Here is a 20,370-nt window from a genome sequence, read left to right as displayed (position 1 = left end):
TGACATTGCTCATCATAAAATCTTTGACAGACAGGGTCATCATATCTTGGCTGTCTCGGAACAACAAACAAGCAGGGTCCTTAATCCCATCTTTTGCTACTCCATCCATAACAAAATGTGACGTTTGTATGCCTATGCAAAACCAAAAAAATGTCTTACATTTTGTTATGGAGGGAATACTTGTTTTATTGTTTAAAGCATCTCGATTAAATGACAAAACATTCAGATCCATGTTTCGGAATTGAAGCTTCATTATAGTTTCTTTCATCCCTTTGTCCACCTTATTTATAATGCAAGCAAGCAAGATAGGTACACATACATCAGCAGTCACCACTCCTGATCATGTTCATAGCATCTACTCCCTCCGTTCCGATTTACTCGTCGTGGTTTTCCGTTCCGATTTACTCGTCGTGGTTTTAGTTCAAGAGTAGCTAACATATCAAAAAGATGGGGAGCTACCACTTTTAGATAGCGAAACCAAAAACCATTTAATATTCACTTCAGTCTTGAATTGAACGCTTCGCTCCAGTGTTTACGTATTTTAGTGTGTGTTGACTCATTTCAAGCTGCATGTAGTCCATATTGAAATATTCAAAACATCTTATAATAGTATAAAAAGGGAGTAGCATATAGTACAGTCAAATGACTTCAGTGCTTGCTGCTTCCTCTATGGTCCAGCAAAATTCAAAAGATGCTGGTGGTTCTGCAATTGTTTAGGTAGATAGCATAGCTTATCACCAAACATTGGATGAACCCCCATGTTGATCTGCATATACTTTGGTTAGCAGGACAGGAGCTCTAGCAAACACTGATGTGGATTGCTAGGGTATGTTCAATTCAAGACTACTACAGTTAACACAGTTTTGCTAGGGTACGTTCCAACTGCCGTGCAACTCATTATGGATGGATCCCTTATTTACCTCCTGCTTAGTACTACCACTATAGTTTCATTTCGTCATAATAGCAATTTTGTAAATGGAAGTTTTTTTTTCCGGATGCTACAGATATGTTTTGGCTATTCTATCACGATCTGGTATCTGTTATATATACAGTAAAATGCATTTCCAAAGGAACCGTTTGCTTGATTTGATGCTCAGTGATATCAATAGCTACAGATATCACACCCTTTATTAAATTGTTGTGCTCATTGAAATTTTATTCTATTTTTGTGCAGATGATGACGACCCTTAGCTATTCAAAATTCTTTGCCAGTAACTAGGCAGTTTGCTTTGGTCAAGAGAGAGAACATGGTCTGGACTATCCATCTTTTGCTTCTGAATGAAACTGAATCTGCTTTCTAGTCGGTGGTACTATAAAAAACTGAAGTTTCACAAAATGTGTGATCCTTCTGTACTTGATTCTGACTGATTATCTTCTCTTATTCATGATGACACTGAAACATAACTCTTAACTTGATGCATGGTGTATGATGGGTGGTATTAATAGGTACATGCTGGGGGGTTAACCAAACAAAAATTCAGGGAGGGTTGAGGAGAATTTAGAGGTGTAATCCCTAAGGCCTCGTTTGTTTCGCGTGGATCGGAGGGGATTTCGGAGGATTAACCTCGCGAGGCCCAAAATCCTCGCAAAGCCCCGTCAGCCCGTTTGGTACGCGAGGTTAGATGGCCAAACCCCCTCGATTCCCCTTCGATCCACTTCTCCCCACGCGGTTCAGAACCCTCGAGGGGGGGCTCGAGGATTTGGCCGCCCGACACTCGCCAAGACGCCGCCGCCGACTCCTCCCCAAGACTACGCGCCGCTCGACGTCGGCGATCTCCTCCGGCGTACTGGACTTCTCCCCGGTGGTAAGTCATCGTCGCCCCTCCCCTCCCCTTCCCCCTCCTCTCCCGAGAGAAGCCATGGCTGCCACCTCCAGCACGCCCTCCGTCCGCCTCGTCCTCACCGGCGAGCACGCCAAGAACGGCGTATCCTACCCTAACCCTACCCGGCTAGCTCTCCTCTTCAAGCCCCTCTTATACCCTAACCCTAGCCCGTGAGATTGCCATAAATTTGTGTTGGTGATGGTCTGGTGCATCTAGGAGGATAAATTGGCAGATTCTAAACCAAATTCGCCCCCTCTTGGTGACTGCTGTTGATCCCGCAGTCGATCTGCGTGCCTATCTAGAGATATATAGTAGTATTAGTAGTGCTTGTTTGTGCTGGTCTGATGCTAATGGTGATGGCAGTGTGGTGCAAATTGTATTAGTGATGGTGATGGTCTGATGTTGTAACTGTTATGCGTATGTGCGGTGAGCCTATGACCATGGACAGCCTCTTGATTGCTAGTTCAAGGTCATACGTAATTCTTTGTTAGGAAACAATGGACGAACTTGTCTCTATATTCGTACACGAGGCTATTTTTTTAGTATGCTCGTTGTTTTACTTTCTGCTTGGTGCAGATAAGAGAACACCTACATGTGAAAGCACAATAGGTGAAAACCCAGATTTGATATAGCGTGTCCTTTTGAATTGGTTGGCCAAGAAAAAAAAGAAACTCCACATATTTAAGTAAAAACAGCTGCAGCGACTGCTGCAATGGACATGAGCGATGGACTGAGACTCAGGCAGGGGTCATGGGCGGCGTCGGTTGACCGTTCATGGCTGCGTGTGCTGGTCTGCCTGCCGTGAATTGACTCTTCATTTTCTTGTTGCGATCCTCTGTCAAAACTTTGACCGTTCTCTGGAACAAGTGCTACCATTCTACCAAGCTTTCAATTAGCAGTCAGCACAAGGAAACAATAGCAGCTCTTAATGATCCATTCTTACTAATTGTTTTTAACTGACCAAAATTTGAGCAGTTTGGCGACTGTTTAAGTATCTTATTTGATTTTTTTAACTGATATGTTCTTATTTTGACAGCCTGCCGCCCCGATTCTTGGGATCCAGTTGTCACGCCTAATTTCGGTAATGTACACAAACTTTTTGGCCTCTAGACCTTATTTCTTAAGTGAATGGATACTGGTGTGGATCCTTTCTGAATGGATACTGGTGTGGATGTGTCTTTCTGAATGAATGTGCACTTTTAATTAATTTCCTTCTGAATAGAGACTACAGTCATCTGAATGGCTGATCAGCTTTCGGTTTGTGAAACGGAATTCGGTTCTTGCTGTGGCTATGTTTTGTCCAGAATGCTAGATGCAAGCCCACGTGGTTAGAGCATGTCTAGCCATTCCCTCAAATCTTTATAACAAGAGGCAAATTGTGTCCTGAATTTTTCTGTGAGCGACCCATTTGCCTTCACCAGCCGGGTGTTGGGGACGTGTTCTTGTTGGTCAGTATCGATCATTGGTGTTTTACCTTGACACTTGTTTTGGTCCTGACCTATTTTGCTCTGCTTTTGAAATACTTGCGAGCTGATCCGCCCCGTGGTCTCTGCTTCATTCTGTGTATTAAGTGGTCTTCTTGATATTTATCAATCGTTATGCCTCATATCACCACTTTTTGAGCTGGAGAATTGATTCGTTATATCGTATCATAATAAATGATATGCTACTATATTATAGTACTAACACTTGGATTAGTGAGAGAGAGAGAAACGTACATATTTCTGTGAGATCTCTGTGATGAGTAGTCGGATCACTACTACATGTTTCTGTGACATAGTACAACAGTGTACATGATGCAATCAAAATGAACATGCTCTCACAGGAACATGCATTCCGGAGTGTACAGGATAGGATGGCCTTGTGCTATCTACTCCCTCTGTTCTCAACTTAGATATGTTCTTATTTTGATAGAATCCTGCCGCTTGGATATCTTCTTATTTTAAGAGTAAATTTATTCCAGGGCCAAAGACTTGTACATGTTCAGTTTAGTACTGTATTGAACTAGTTTTGCTTTGACAATTGTGGCTGGCTGATGTATCTCTGCTGCTGACTCTGCTTATCTGCAAGTAGAAGTAGTAGTAGTAGTTTCTGTGGTACTACTGTATGTATCTCTGCATTTGTATTTTATTATCTGCAAGTAGTAGGGCTTGTTTTACATGTATTATGCTTAGTTGATTACTATGTTCCGGCGATACTTGACGAAATCTACTATTATGCTTTCATATGTATTACTCCCTCTGTAAATAGAACTAATGTTCATCTAGCAAAGCTATTTGCTGTAACAGTTTTTCTCAAGGCACTCTAATATTCATCTCTTTTTGTTTCATTAGGTTCTCAAGCACCAAAAGAAGGCACAATAAACAAGCCGAATGAATAAATTTCTCCCAGGTTCTCAATGCTAGATGACCATGACACCAAGAGATGGATACATTTGTTTGCATTATCTTTGTTGCAAAATGATGTTGTGGCTGTGATGAACTGTTTGCTGTGAAAGATTATGTTGTTATGATAAATTATGAATGCTGGGATTTGGGATTCAAAGTCATGCTGTTATGATAAATTATGTTGTTGCCGTGATGAGATATTGCTTTCAAGTCATGCAAAATTATGTTGTTGGGAAAACTGCTGCTAAATTATGAGATGTTGATTTCAAGTCATTTTTTCAGGTAATTCTGTAGCAAGGATATAAGGTGAGTTTGTTACATTGTAAAGATTGGATTTTTAAATGTTCTACATCATGTTATGTCAACATGACAAACCCTTTCTACCAAATAGAAATTTTAAACAAAGAGGATTGTGAAAGTAAGGGTTTTGAGGATTCAAGGGGTTTTGAGGGGATTGGGTGGAAGAGGGGGATTCACCAAATCCCCTGAAATCCCCCCCTCCCAAAACCTCTACAATCCCCTCCTATCAAATGAGGCCTAAAGGGAATGGGTGAGGAAGTGGGGATCACCCGACAAACCGAACAAAGAGTAACGTGGTGAGGAATTGCTGCTGTGATCACATCACATTATAGTTGGCTGTGTCTTTGGTGACTCAAATGGAGATGCACATCTGTAAGCAAAGTAAGGGCGTAATCTAGGACATCATGTTTTTTCATGACACATTCAATTGCACTTATAAAACCACACATGGCAAGGTAAAAAAAAGAGAGCAGGTTTGCAAATATAAGCACCTTCACTTTACCAAGAAAACTTGATCGAGCGGCCTGAACAAGGCACAAAAATCACTCCACGAGCTTATCTTTACTACCAAAATTGCGATTTTATGCCATTCCCCTCACTTCAGCACTGATCCATTTGTCACTGACTGATCAATTCAACTATTGTTCAATGCATTTCCTTGAAAACCAAAGACTATCATATTGGGAAAAGCTGATACCCCCCTCCTAGAATGAAGTCCAGGAAGGGCAAGTATACTCACAGGTTGTTCTCCTGAACAATATTCCATGCAAACATGGACTTATTCTTCCATCTTGTCAGTAGAGCCCAGCAGATAGCCAACGTCCGGGGTAATAACCGCGCGCTTACTGACCTCTCCCAGGGTGCAGCAATGATTTTCTCTGGTGTTAACCGCTACGGCCTCCTGGACAAACATGCAATTTGAACCAGGAGATACCTGGGAAGTTTGTAATTGTTAGTGTTGCACGGAAAACATATACACAAACACAAAATGCAGCAGTTTACAGTTTTCATACTTACATCAAACAGTGCATCTCCTATCTTCATCTTCACTTTACCGCTTTTATAAACGAGTATCTTCCCCATGAGACCTCCTGGCAGATCTTTGATCTTAGAGCCAGGGAGTGTCTGCCCACGTGCCACTTTAGAGCTTGTGGCAGGTTCAACATTCTCCTCAGAGCCAGTATTTGGTTCTTCAACAGATTCCATTTGCTTTGGTAAAGGAAGAGACGCAGGTAACTGGAAGAAGAGTAACTGTGGTGTGTCGGACCAATCCTGTCAGCACAACAGTCAATATAAAAAGCAGCCATAGTCATCTGTTTGTGGTTGCTGAATTGTATTGTGCTGTGCTTATTTTATAATCTTCTGTACAAATTTCGTCATAGAAGTACAAAAACATGGGTGAAATAACACAAATAGACAAAATCTGGTGGGGCAAACGGGATCATCACAATCCACTGCAATACCAAACACAGCCTTAAAAGGTTCAAGCAGTTAGACGCCAGGTTGCATACTAATAATATGTAAATTCAAAATTCTGATTTTGCTCTAAAGCATAGGACAAGAAATGACATGCTGTAACAATTTGATAATAAGTTACCATTAATCCAAGTTCTTCTGCTGCAGTTAATTCCCCATCCTGAGCTCTGCTGGCCGAATTCTCTCCAAACTCCTCTTCATCAAGAATCTCTACATGACGTACGTAGGAGAGAAATAATGGAGGGTTAAAGAAAAATAATCTTACAACATAAGACCAGAAGGACCAATAGAATACCAGGATCTCCAGAGTAGGGCCTCCTAAGTGGGAGAGTTATAGGATAGTCGCTATGGGTATAATCCTGTAAAAAGATGGAAATAAATCAAATGAATAATGCATGCACAGGAAGACATTCATATTTGTTCGCACTTGGTAAATCCACTCACCCATGGATCCACATATTCTTTTGGTGGTTTTGGCGCTGTAACATCATATAGAGCATGCATGAAAAGAAAGGGTGTTAAAGCTCCAAATACAGCAATATGTTGTGACGCCCGGGTAATTAAGCTACAGTGATCCTCTGCTAATGGTGCCACGTCACCTCGTTTATAGTTGTTAATCTCGAGTTAGTTCGAAACCGATTCAAATTCAAATTCAAAAATATGCAAACAATAAAAGTTTTCAAATATTAAAACTAAAATGATCGGAGTGAACCAAATATTGCATAGATAATAATGGTGGGGAAACCAACATTTCTTATAATATTTAATTTCACTAAAATAACCAAAGCTTAGGGCAAAACAATTACTTTAATGCCTTTTATAAGGATATAGTAATATAACTAAATTAATAGTGTGCCAAAATAATTATGGCAGAGGCCTAATTAGTAATACTAATTTAGGTGCTAACTTGATATTTTATAAAAAGAAATTAATAGAAACTTTAAATGAAAACAGTAAAGAAATAAAAGAGAAATAATAAGAGAAAAAAAAAAAAAGGAAAGAACCCCCCCCCACTGGGCTACGGCCCCGCAAGCCACCGCCCCCCCCTTTGGGGCCTCGACCCACTAGGCCCAGCCGGCCACCCCACTTAACCCCCTTCCGGTCCACACCAAACCCTAACCCCTCTCCCCACGATCCACATCCCCCTCACGACCCGATCTGGATCGGGGGCGCTCGACCCCCCCGACCCCGCCTCTCCTTCGTTACCCCGCGGCGCTCCCGACGCCGGCGCCCATTCCCGGTGCCGCCCCGCCGCCGCTGGGGCTCACGCCTCGACGCGCCGGCCTCGTCACAGTCCCCTCCCCGCCTATCCTCAGACACCCGTGGCGCCCCGAGGCCGACGTCGCCACCACCGCTCCGCCATCGCCAAGCCGCCTCCTTGCCGGAGAGGGGACGGATCCCGGGGGCCCTGCCGCGGATCCGGCCTCCCTCGCCGCCCGTCCATGACCACGCTGACGCGGGCCCCCGCCCGGAGCTACCTCGCCCCCGCCGCACGAGGACCGCGTCGCCGGACTGCCTCCTCGACGCCGTCGTCCCCGCCCTCTTCCTCATCCCCCACTGCCTAGTCCCTACTCCCCCACCGTGAGCTTCCCCCCTCTCCCCCGCCCGCTATCGGCGCCCGATTGGCCCCTATGGGCCACAGACATGTGGGGCCCGACCCCCAGAACGGTTTTATAAAAAAAAAGAGGAACCAAAAAAAAAATATATTAAATAAATAAATAATAATTAAATTAATTAATTAATTAAGGAATTAATTAAGTTAATTAATCATAATTAGATTAACCTAATTAACTAATTAGTTTAATTAAACGGTAATTAGATTAGCTAAACATTAATTAGACTAATTAATCATTTAATTAACCTGACTAATCTACTAATTAGAGTAATTAATTTAGTTAGTTAGTTATCAGTCAATGACATGCGGGACCCACCGTCAGGTTGACCAAGTCAACCCTGTTGACTGCTGACGTCAGCATGACATCATGCTGACGTCATGAATTCATTTTTCGAATTAATTAATTAATTAATTAAATTCCAGAAATTAATAAAATCTTTAGAAAATCATATCTTTTAATCCGTAACTCGGATGAAAATACTTTCTACATGAAAGTTGCTCAGAACGACGAGACGATTCCGGATACGCAGTCCGTTCGTCCGCCACACACCCCTAACCTATCGAACTCGCAACTTTTCCCCTCCGGTTCATCTGTCCGAAAACGCGAAACACCGGGAGTACTTTCCCGGATGTTTCCCCCCTTCGTCGGTATCACCTACTACCGCGATTGGGCACACCTAACATCGTTACTTGTCATGTCATGCATCGATATGCATTTGTTTGCATTGTATTCATTGTTTCTTCTCCCTCTTCTCTCCGGTAGACTACGAGACCGACGCTGCTGCCGACCAGTTCGACTACGGAGTTGACGACCCCTCTCTCTTGCCAGAGCAACCAGGCAAGCCCCCCCTTGATCACCAGATATCGCCTATTCTACTCTATACTGCTTGCATTAGAGTAGTGTAGCTTGTTACTGCTTTCCGTTAATCCTATTCTGATGCATAGCCTGACATTGTTGCTACACCTGTTGATACCTTACCTGCAATCCTAAATGCTTAGTATAGGATGCTAGTTTATCATCATTGGCCCTACATTCTTGTCAGTCTGCCTTGCTATACTATTGGGCCGTGATCACCTGGGAGGTGATCACGGGTATATACTATACATACTACATACTACACAGATGGTGACTAAAGTCGGGTCAGCTCGAAGAGTACCCGCGAGTGATTCACGGATTGGGGGCTGAAAGGACCTTTGTCCCGACGGCCCTCTGTGTGGATCTTTGTGGCGGAGCGACAGGGCAGGTTGAGACCGCCTAGGAGAGAGGTGGGCCTGGCCCTGTTCGACGTTCGCGGACACTTAACACGCTTAACGAGATCTTGGTATTTGATCTGAGTCTGGCTACGAGCCTATACGCACTAACCATCTACGTGGGAGTAGTTATGGGTATCCCGACGTCGTGGTATCAGCCGAAGCACTTCAGACGTCAACGACGGAGCGGCGCGCGCCGAATTGGACTGGAACGCCACTAGGCTAGGTCTGCTTTCGGCCGCCCACGCAACGTGCAGGTGTGCTCAGGGCGATGGGCCCAGACCCCTGCGCGCTTAGGTTTAGACCGGCGTGCTGGCCTCTCTGTTGAGCCTAGGTGGGGCTGCGACGTGTTGATCTTCCGAGGCCGAGCATGACCCAGGAAAGTGTGTCCGGCCAAATGGGATCGAGCGTGTTGGGCTATGTGGTGCACCCCTGCAGGGAAGTTAATCTATTCGAATAGCCGTGATCTTCGGTAACAGGACGACTTGGAGTTGTACCTTGACCTTATGACAACTAGAACCGGATACTTAATAAAACACACCCTTCCAAGTGCCAGATACAACCGGTGGTCGCTCTACCTCAGGGATATGAGGAGGGGATCGCCGGGTAGGATTATGCTATGAGATGTTATTGGGAGATGCTACTTGGAGGACTTCAATCTACTCTCTTATACTTGATGCAAGACGAAGGTGACCAGAAGCGTCGTCTTCGACAGGACTAGCTACCCCCCTCTTATTCTGGCATTCTGCAGTTCAGTCCACTGATATGGCCTCCTTACACATATACCCATGCATATGTAGTGTAGTTCCTTGCTTGCGAGTACTTTGGATGAGTACTCACGGTTGCTTTCTTCCCCCTTTTCCCCTTTCCTTTCTTTCTGGTTGCCGCAACCAGATGCTGGAGTCCAGAAGCCAGACGCCACCGTCGACGACGACCCCTACTACACCGGAGGTGCCTACTACTACGTGCAGCCCGCTGACGACGACCTGGAGTAGTTTAGGAGGATCCCAGGCAGGAGGCCTGCGCCTCTTTCGATCTGTATCCCAGTTTGTGCTAGCCTTCTTAAGGCAAACTTGTTTAACTTATGTCTGTATTCAGATATTGTTGCTTCCGCTGACTCGTCTATGATCGAGCACTTGTATTCGAGCCCTCGAGGCCCCTGGCTTGTGTTATGATGCTTGTATGACTTATTTTATTTGTAGAGTTGTGTTGTGATATCTTCCCGTGAGTCCCTGATCTTGATCGTACACATTTGCGTGCATGATTAGTGTACGATTAAATCGGGGGCGTCACAAGTTGGTATCAGAGCCGACTGCCTGTAGGAATCCTTCTTTCCAACTCCTTGGCCGAAGTTGAGTCTAGCCTTTGCAAAACTTTTACTAACTTGGCGGTGTGCCTTACGGGCCCACGTCGCCATTGGGTGGTAGTAGGATCTTTTACTCCTCGACCTTTACTCTGGGATTCTGAACTCTCTTCTATTCGGGTTAAACGATTTTGCTAATAACAAAACTAACTTTAGGTTCTCGCGAGTACTTCTCCCGGAGAGCCCCTCACTTCAGATGATCGTCTGCTAATCAGAAGAATTCGGAGATACTCTTTGATATTCTCTCGAGACTTTGTGACCATCACTTTTGCTATTCCTGGCCATCGATAAATCCGTATGGATAACTACTTACACTTGCCATTCATACGATCATCCCCCAGTGATCTTGTTATTACAAGATACCCCGAAGTTTTCTCTATTGATCCGAGAATACTTTGTGCCTACTGCCTAGCAGTTCCTTACTACATGAATACCCCCTCAAATAAATACTCGCACTTGTCGAGTATCCGCTCATCCCCTGTTGTTCATGTGTTACACAAAATTCTTCAAAATACTATTCGATCTTTTGAAAATCCTGAGCAACCTATTGCTCCTAAAATTCTTGCTTGCTTGCATTATGGTTAATCCCATAATTAAGTATAGTAATCTTATTGGCAACCTTTGTCAATATCATTTTGAGTCCATTGACTCAATATGTTGCGAATGCTCGCAATCCTCACTCAGATCATAGAATTCATCCTTCCAGCTCAGATGTCATTTAAAACGCGAGCTGATCCTCGGCCAATCAGATTGCCATCGATTGTACCCCTAAGTCTATTGAACTTATCCATCTTTGATCGGAGCGTCTGCTTCTGATACTTCGCTTTGTAGATCATAATTCCTTTGCAATTGAGCTCTAAGTTACTCAGTTGTTTCTATAATCCAATGTCTTTGCATTGATTCTTCCTCTGGTTGTGAGCCGATACTCACATCAGATCCTTTATGGACCATCAGAACCTTGTTGGGCTTTATCCGACAACGTCCTTCATATTCAATCACTTTGGAAGTTCTTCCCTGATACGCAATGCCTTTGGTAAATTGTATCCTCTGCCTTGTGAACCATGCTCTACTTTTGAGCTTGTGTTAATTACTTCAAAAAAAAGGAATTCTGGTATATGATTCTAAGATGCCCCGATGGGTTGAACCTGTGCCTTCCTTAATATGTGTGAACTCGAAAGTTTTCACGAGTCGTACTCTTCTGGTATTTGGCCAGATAAAAATTTCAACGCTATAACTTCATCGAAAGCGAGAAGTGAATGAAAGGGTATGCATTGGAGAAGTGGGAGTCGACCTTGAACTTTGCGTTCATGCCCATGGACACGATGTACATCTTCTCATCGAAGCTTCTTTTAAAATCAATTATTCCCTTGGTATAAGTTCATCTTATATCTGAGATCTGGCCTTTATGCAATCGTGGTTCTGACCATGTTCTCCTTTAAATATCATGTCATGTGCAAGTTTAAGCACTTGTCTTCTATAGAGCAATACCCCAGTTCAACTTCTAGTTTGATCTGTCGTCGAGTATTACCAGCTGGTATCTCGAGATTATCTTGGAACTGCACAATTTCTTATGAGTTCTTCATCAAGTACTACATACTCACCGATTACAATTTTTCATGGGCTCGGAGTTATTGAACACTCAATGACACCGATAACTGAACCGAGTCCGCTCTACGGTTCAACAACTCTTCAGTAAGCTTCTATAAGTACGAGTTTGTACCCGATCACGCCATTCCTAGCCTGTTTGGCTATATCATTGTCGTGACGATTCTAATGGTGCTACCTGGTCCTTATTCTCGGAGCACCAATTTTCGACGATGAACTAACCTTACGTCGATTTTCCTCGTCATACCCTTTCACCTTAAACAACAAGCTTGAGTTCGAGTTTGTGTCGTACCCTTGGTTCCAATAACCTTTCACTTCATCATTACTTTGACTTGATGTCGTCGCCGATCGATTACATCTTCATGAACTCTCGCGACAAAGGTTTTGTGATCGTCAACATTCTGAGTTCATCCAGGATATCAATTGAATTCATGATGAGAAATACCATCCTTGCCCTCGATGAATTGTATTATCATCGACCACTTTATTGCCTTCCCACCAACACAAGCTTGTTCATGTTTGGTGTTATACCTTGAGTTCCTTGCTATCTTGCAATTGTTCTTCTTTACCTTGGAGTATTACCATCCCTTATGTCGAGAATGTTCTGAGATTTGTTCCACCTCTTGAGAATTCTTGACATGGAAATACCTCTCACCATCACCATTCTTTCTTGGTCCCCGTGTTAATTCCAACAAGTGAACGGTGTTGTTTGGATTCTTTCCTTCTAGCAACCCTATTTTTGAAGTTAATGGTCGAAAGTTTATTCTTAGGCTATTGATTACTGAATCACCATTCTGACATTGGTCGTGCAACCCAACCCATATTTCGGGCGCACCTTTCAACCAATGTTTAATTGTGTATGTTTTCCTCGAGCATACTTCCTTATATCTTTTGATCTGACAAATGTTATCTCCTTGTTCACTTAATTGTGGACATCCATCTTTTGGGAATCTTGGTGAATTGCCGTTGAGTTCACCAGACACCTCCTTGTCCTCTCCTTGGGTTAAAGATGGACTCTTGTTAACGGAAATCCCTTCATAGTTCATTTCCCCGAGAATCTTACAATGTCATCTCGTCAATTTGCGTTGCACCTTTTCTTCTCAGGTATCCTAAGCCTGAGGTATCCTGACACCAATCGGATCTGAATCTCGGTCAGATATGATGGTTGGGACAACTTTCCAAGAGTTATGATGTTGATCCTTTGATGACCCGGTAACATGATGTCATGCCTAGCACACCTGACCGGAGGACCTATTGCTATAATTTTCCTTTTAGCAATGCTATCCATTCTTCCATGAGGAAATTGTAAGACTTATTCTACAAGCTGTTCCTGATGGATCCTTTGACTATCCAAAGTCTGATCTTCACCTATAGACCATGTCAATGCTATCTCGAAGCATGTCGGTGGTGCTCCGATTTTCAACAAGAACTTTTGAAGCCCAATGCTAAATGTTACTTGCTCAATTACCCCAAACACCGTTGCATCGGTAATGTCATGAAATTTCTCTCCCCTTTCCTAAGGAGTTTTCTACATTATATCCTGCCAAGGATATCATGCTCTGCTTGTCCTTGGGAAGGATATACCCCTGATATATGTGTTTAAACACATTTTCCTTTCCCTTGTTCTGTTTAATTTGATAATCATATTTTCCTTTCCATTGTTGGGTTAACTTTTATTGTGATTTATATGATCTAAGAAGTAAAGATTCGCTGCTTATATAAGCACCTCGGTTGTACGGCTCTGTTAATAAGACCCTGTTACTATTGTTGATGACATTCTGGTAGCCACCGATGGACGAGAACCTTGCCTATTGGTCCGCCTCGTTCGACGAGCAGGAAAATGGTTCTCTTCGTCCCTCGCCCTTGGTATCGAGGTTGTTGCCGACATAACTGACAGGCTACCCTCTGACACGCCTTACTATCATGACCGTGCAAGATGTCGGCCCCCTTCCTACTTTCAACCACATGGTGGACCCATAACCCACAGTTCCACAGGATCGAAACCTGACTCTCCTGCACACCCCAGTTCCAAAGTTATTCCTCCCGCGTGGACTCGTAAGTAATTCATGAGCCACCTTTCCGATGAGATCATTAATTCTGGCATCGGACACAATACTTATTCCTGTTGCTCTGAACCCCATTCACACTCTGTTTCAGGCAATGAACGATTGCCTATCCGCTTGAAACTTCTTATTGCACCGTCGTACTTTGCTCTCGATGTGTTTCATTTGTTCAACTCGAGAGATACTCATATGTTCATACTTGGGAAACCCCTAGAAGATTTTCCCTTGTAACATCCTATCGTTGTAGAGCTGCCCCTTACCTATTCGTAAGTACGATGGAGATCCCGAAGAAAGGATGACAAATTGATCATGGTGACTTGAAGCAGTGAAATGAAGACATCAACGAAAGGGGTCAACCTCTTCGAAAGGGAAGCCAAGACCGAGAAGACTCGTTAGGTTTTTCGCTACCAACACCTTCGCCCCTTACTCCACCGCTTAAATCTCGGGACGAGATTTCTTGTAGTGGAGGAGAATTGTGACGCCCGGGTAATTAAGCTACAGTGATCCTCTGCTAATGGTGCCACGTCACCTCGTTTATAGTTGTTAATCTCGAGTTAGTTCGAAACCGATTCAAATTCAAATTCAAAAATATGCAAACAATAAAAGTTTTCAAATATTAAAACTAAAATGATCGGAGTGAACCAAATATTGCATAGATAATAATGGTGGGGAAACCAACATTTCTTATAATATTTAATTTCACTAAAATAACCAAAGCTTAGGGCAAAACAATTACTTTAATGCCTTTTATAAGGATATAGTAATATAACTAAATTAATAGTGTGCCAAAATAATTATGGCAGAGGCCTAATTAGTAATACTAATTTAGGTGCTAACTTGGTATTTTATAAAAAGAAATTAATAGAAACTTTAAATGAAACAGTAAAGAAATAAAAGAGAAATAATAAGAGAAAAAAAAAAGGAAAGAACCCCCCCCCCCACTGGGCTACGGCCCCGCAAGCCACCGCCCCCCCTTTGGGGCCTCGACCCACTAGGCCCAGCCGGCCACCCCACTTAACCCCCTTCCGGTCCACACCAAACCCTAACCCCTCTCCCCACGATCCACATCCCCCCCACGACCCGATCTGGATCGGGGGCGCTCGACCCCCCCGACCCCGCCTCTCCTTCGTTACCCCGCGGCGCTCCCGACGCCGGCGCCCATTCCCGGTGCCGCCCCGCCGCCGCTGGGGCTCACGCCTCGACGCGCCGGCCTCGTCACAGTCCCCTCCCCGCCTCTCCTCAGACACCCGTGGCGCCCCGAGGCCGACGTCGCCACCACCGCTCCGCCATCGCCAAGCCGCCTCCTTGCCGGAGAGGGGACGGATCCCGGGGGCCCTGCCGCGGATCCGGCCTCCCTCGCCGCCCGTCCATGACCACGCTGACGCGGGCCCCCGCCCGGAGCTACCTCGCCCCCGCCGCACGAGGACCGCGTCGCCGGACTGCCTCCTCGACGCCGTCGTCCCCGCCCTCTTCCTCATCCCCCACTGCCTAGTCCCTACTCCCCCACCGTGAGCTTCCCCCCTCTCCCTCGCGCTCACCGCGGCCGTCCCGACGCCGCGCACGACCACCGCGCTCCGGCTGCGCACTGGGCTCGCCCGACCCGCGCCTGTTGCCCCCGACCACGTCGCCGTGCGTCTCCGCCACCGCAGCTTGCCGTCCCGGGCGCCTGGCCGCGCCGTGGCCTCCGGCCCCGCCTTGCGCCGCTAACTCCCCTGCTCCGGCCGTCTCGGCCATGGCCTCGCCCCTCTTCTGGCGTCGCCGCTGGCCGTTGGCCGCGCGCGCCCCACGTCCTGCACCGGCCGCTCGTGCCGTCCCTACCAAGCGGCGCTGGCCCCCAGCGCTCCCGCCGGCGCACCCCCCCTGCGGCCACCTCCGGCGCCGGTGCCCTGCCAGGTCCGCCCGTACTGGGCGTGCGCCCGCTCCGGTGCGTCTGACGCCCCCGCCCGCTATCGGCGCCCGATTGGCCCCTATGGGCCACAGACATGTGGGGCCCGACCCCCAGAACGGTTTTATAAAAAAAAGAGGAACCAAAAAAAAAAAAATATTAAATAAATAAATAATAAATTAATTAATTAATTAATTAAGGAATTAATTAAGTTAATTAATCATAATTAGATTAACCTAATTAACTAATTAGTTTAATTAAACGGTAATTAGATTAGCTAAACATTAATTAGACTAATTAATCATTTAATTAACCTGACTAATCTACTAATTAGAGTAATTAATTTAGTTAGTTAGTTATCAGTCAATGACATGCGGGACCCACCGTCAGGTTGACCAAGTCAACCCTGTTGACTGCTGACGTCAGCATGACATCATGCTGACGTCATGAATTCATTTTTCGAATTAATTAATTAATTAATTAAATTCCAGAAATTAATAAAATCTTTAGAAAATCATATCTTTTAATCCGTAACTCGGATGAAAATACTTTCTACATGAAAGTTGCTCAGAACGACGAGACGATTCCGGATACGCAGTCCGTTCGTCCGCCACACACCCCTAACCTATCGAACTCGCAACTTTTCCCCTCCGGTTCATCTGTCCGAAAACGCGAAACACCGGGAGTACTTTCCCGGATGTTTCCCCCTTCGTCGGTATCACCTACTACCGCGATTGGGCACACCTAACATCGTTACTTGTCATGTCATGCATCGATATGCATTTGTTTGCATTGTATTCATTGTTTCTTCTCCCTCTTCTCTCCGGTAGACTACGAGACCGACGCTGCTGCCGACCAGTTCGACTACGGAGTTGACGACCCCTCTCTCTTGCCAGAGCAACCAGGCAAGCCCCCCCCTTGATCACCAGATATCGCCTATTCTACTCTATACTGCTTGCATTAGAGTAGTGTAGCTTGTTACTGCTTTCCGTTAATCCTATTCTGATGCATAGCCTGACATTGTTGCTACACCTGTTGATACCTTACCTGCAATCCTAAATGCTTAGTATAGGATGCTAGTTTATCATCATTGGCCCTACATTCTTGTCAGTCTGCCTTGCTATACTATTGGGCCGTGATCACCTGGGAGGTGATCACGGGTATATACTATACATACTACATACTACACAGATGGTGACTAAAGTCGGGTCAGCTCGAAGAGTACCCGCGAGTGATTCACGGATTGGGGGCTGAAAGGACCTTTGTCCCGACGGCCCTCTGTGTGGATCTTTGTGGCGGAGCGACAGGGCAGGTTGAGACCGCCTAGGAGAGAGGTGGGCCTGGCCCTGTTCGACGTTCGCGGACACTTAACACGCTTAACGAGATCTTGGTATTTGATCTGAGTCTGGCTACGAGCCTATACGCACTAACCATCTACGTGGGAGTAGTTATGGGTATCCCGACGTCGTGGTATCAGCCGAAGCACTTCAGACGTCAACGACGGAGCGGCGCGCGCCGAATTGGACTGGAACGCCACTAGGCTAGGTCTGCTTTCGGCCGCCCACGCAACGTGCAGGTGTGCTCAGGGCGATGGGCCCAGACCCCTGCGCGCTTAGGTTTAGACCGGCGTGCTGGCCTCTCTGTTGAGCCTAGGTGGGGCTGCGACGTGTTGATCTTCCGAGGCCGAGCATGACCCAGGAAAGTGTGTCCGGCCAAATGGGATCGAGCGTGTTGGGCTATGTGGTGCACCCCTGCAGGGAAGTTAATCTATTCGAATAGCCGTGATCTTCGGTAACAGGACGACTTGGAGTTGTACCTTGACCTTATGACAACTAGAACCGGATACTTAATAAAACACACCCTTCCAAGTGCCAGATACAACCGGTGGTCGCTCTACCTCAGGGATATGAGGAGGGGATCGCCGGGTAGGATTATGCTATGAGATGTTATTGGGAGATGCTACTTGGAGGACTTCAATCTACTCTCTTATACTTGATGCAAGACGAAGGTGACCAGAAGCGTCGTCTTCGACAGGACTAGCTACCCCCCTCTTATTCTGGCATTCTGCAGTTCAGTCCACTGATATGGCCTCCTTACACATATACCCATGCATATGTAGTGTAGTTCCTTGCTTGCGAGTACTTTGGATGAGTACTCACGGTTGCTTTCTTCCCCCTTTTCCCCTTTCCTTTCTTTCTGGTTGCCGCAACCAGATGCTGGAGTCCAGAAGCCAGACGCCACCGTCGACGACGACCCCTACTACACCGGAGGTGCCTACTACTACGTGCAGCCCGCTGACGACGACCTGGAGTAGTTTAGGAGGATCCCAGGCAGGAGGCCTGCGCCTCTTTCGATCTGTATCCCAGTTTGTGCTAGCCTTCTTAAGGCAAACTTGTTTAACTTATGTCTGTATTCAGATATTGTTGCTTCCGCTGACTCGTCTATGATCGAGCACTTGTATTCGAGCCCTCAAGGCCCCTGGCTTGTGTTATGATGCTTGTATGACTTATTTTATTTGTAGAGTTGTGTTGTGATATCTTCCCGTGAGTCCCTGATCTTGATCGTACACATTTGCGTGCATGATTAGTGTACGATTAAATCGGGGGCGTCACATATGTACAGTTAAAACAGTGTTGCATGATCTGCGTTCCATTCTGAAAGTGAAACAAAATTGCAATGCCAGAATAACAACCACAAGGGTGCAAGGTCTTCATCCAAATACAGTAATATGTACAGCAAATAAGTGTTCCATGTTCTCTGTTTTGTTCAGAAGGAGAAACAAAATTGCAAAGCCAGCCAACAAACTACCAAAAAGCGCAAGTTATTTTCTTTTTCCAATTTTCACGAACAGATATTACCATTTAGTGGAACGTTTAAGTGTTTAACTAAACATAGAACCATCTAGATAAATATGTCGCAATAATACCTGCCGAATACTTCCGCGTAGGAAAAGATCTTGCGTACGAAGAGTTCCCTTGCCCAAATGCAACCTGTGTATTGATTTCTGTTGTGCCAGCAGATTGATATATCATTAGTAATATATTCAAATTTACAGAGAAAATGCCAGCAATATTAGAAACAGTGTCTGAATTCATCAACAAGACCAAACTAGTTTGATGGTTGCAATAATCTAACATATTGACAGAAGAAAGGGCTAAGCTAAGAGAGATTCTTTAACATCTACTCTATAATAAGATACACTTTATTACGTGAAGTAATTTTACACTATACAAGAGAACAAGATTCTAATTTGGTGTAACCTCTGCATATTGCATTCCTGAAGATGAGCACATGAAGCCTTGTATGTTACAGTTGCCTCACAAGTTATTCACAATATGTTTTCACACTCAGAGGCCAACAAAACTACAGTACCAAACACTTGTGCTGGGCCAGCTCTAAAACAATCCACAGTTCTCTTTCCAGGACCGGTGTATTGGTAGAACAACATTGTGTATATTAGGGACGAAACACACATAAACTAGTAACTAGAAATTGTTCAAAGAAGACTTAAAAGGGAAGTTGATTGGTCAATTTTGTCTAGTGATGAGGAATTAGATGCGACTTCCTCAATTAACAGCCCCCAAGATTCTTACAGACATATAGTCAAGTATGAAAATTTAGAACTTAAGAGGTGCTTCTTTCGCAACAATAGTTGACTGATGAGCCAATGCAAATGAGAGAAAATAGGCGCTGAGCATGCTCAAAGAGTAGGATCATGGAACACAATATCAATTAACCACATTTACCTTTTTTCTCAACCTTAGGTCTTCTTCCAAAGGGATCAGTGCTCTACAGTTGAAACAAAATATAAAACACACCAACCAGCCATCAAACAAAAAGCTTGCAGATACAACAAACGGCCAACAGACTAGTATAGGCACCTGTGATGTCTTCAGTTTCATCAACAATTCCTTATCAATGATTTCATCCTTGCTCTCCTCAACAGGCTCCCTGTAGACAGTTTAATCAACTAAATCCCATGATACCGTGCCTGCGCATCTAGAAAACCTTAAATAACTGGAATTGTGAAAGAAAATCTAGACAGAAGAAACATACGCTTTTGGGACAACCTTTGCAGGTTTCTTTGGAGGCTTTTTGGGTGCGAATTTAAGTCCTCCCTTAAAATGCAAGAAGCCAAAACCGTAACCATCAAATTGAAACAATGGAATATACATTAGGAACAACAAAAGCGAACACTAACCTTGCGAGGACGGGGCGCAAGGGAGCCATCTATTTCCTTCTTCACGTTACTCTTGTCGTCCATAAGATAGCAACAAATGCAAAAACCTGCAAAAGTGAAAGATGGCTGATGGGCCTATCACTATTAGCCGGCGACGGTGAGTCAGACAAGAGCGGAGCAGGGCGGCGGCGGGTTTCCTGGACTGGCGGCGGCGGGGGGTAGCAGCAGCGAGAGAGAAGGGGAGGGTGGGGGGGGGGGGGGGGGTAAGGAGGAGGAGGTACCTGGTTCAGACGATTTGCCGCCGCCGCCGCCAATGTCTTCGATCTGCCGCCGCCTCACACGAGAACCGCTCGAGTTTGTAGTCTTCCTCGCGAAAACGTCGACTACTTCTTCCGAGCGGAAGGCCCAACCATTTGGCCCAC

The 20,370-nt window shown here is 45.2% G+C and overlaps 1 protein-coding gene and 1 long non-coding RNA gene across 2 annotated transcripts; one reads left to right on the top strand and one right to left on the bottom strand.

Annotated features, from left to right (window-relative positions):
• Positions 1–1,534: 1,534 nt before the first annotated feature.
• LOC123113557 (uncharacterized) lies at positions 1,535–4,403 on the top strand. Its single transcript, XR_006456081.1, has 3 exons — positions 1,535–1,805; positions 2,860–2,904; positions 4,157–4,403. It is a non-coding gene; the product is annotated as an uncharacterized lncRNA (long non-coding RNA).
• A 581-nt stretch (positions 4,404–4,984) lies between these two features.
• Positions 4,985–20,359, bottom strand: LOC123113539 (DNA-directed RNA polymerase III subunit RPC4). The gene is made up of 11 exons (XM_044534814.1): positions 20,230–20,359; positions 19,970–20,055; positions 19,825–19,886; positions 19,650–19,719; positions 19,515–19,557; positions 18,695–18,772; positions 6,431–6,465; positions 6,282–6,345; positions 6,108–6,196; positions 5,528–5,782; positions 4,985–5,444 (listed from the first exon to the last, which is right to left on the bottom strand). The coding sequence occupies exons 2-11, from the start codon at positions 20,030–20,032 to the stop codon at positions 5,289–5,291; spliced, it is 915 nt and encodes a 304-aa protein (XP_044390749.1). The 5' UTR covers positions 20,033–20,055; positions 20,230–20,359; the 3' UTR covers positions 4,985–5,288.
• Between the last annotated feature and the right edge of the window lie 11 nt (positions 20,360–20,370).

This window comes from Triticum aestivum, chromosome 1B (assembly GCF_018294505.1).
Source record: "Triticum aestivum cultivar Chinese Spring chromosome 1B, IWGSC CS RefSeq v2.1, whole genome shotgun sequence".
Lineage (NCBI taxonomy): Eukaryota > Viridiplantae > Streptophyta > Magnoliopsida > Poales > Poaceae > Triticum > Triticum aestivum.
Note: the sequence above shows the minus strand (reverse complement) of the source record. Positions and strands in the feature narration are given on the sequence as shown.

Coding starts and splice junctions, on each gene's coding strand:
- LOC123113539 (XM_044534814.1), bottom strand. CDS start 20,032: ATGGACGACAAGAGTAACGTGAAGAAGGAAATAGATGGCTCCCTTGCG. Junction 5,783..6,107: donor CAGAAGAACTTGGATTAATG/GTAACTTATTAT, acceptor TTGTGCTGACAG/GATTGGTCCGACACACCACA. Junction 5,445..5,527: donor TAGGAGATGCACTGTTTGAT/GTAAGTATGAAA, acceptor CAAACTTCCCAG/GTATCTCCTGGTTCAAATTG.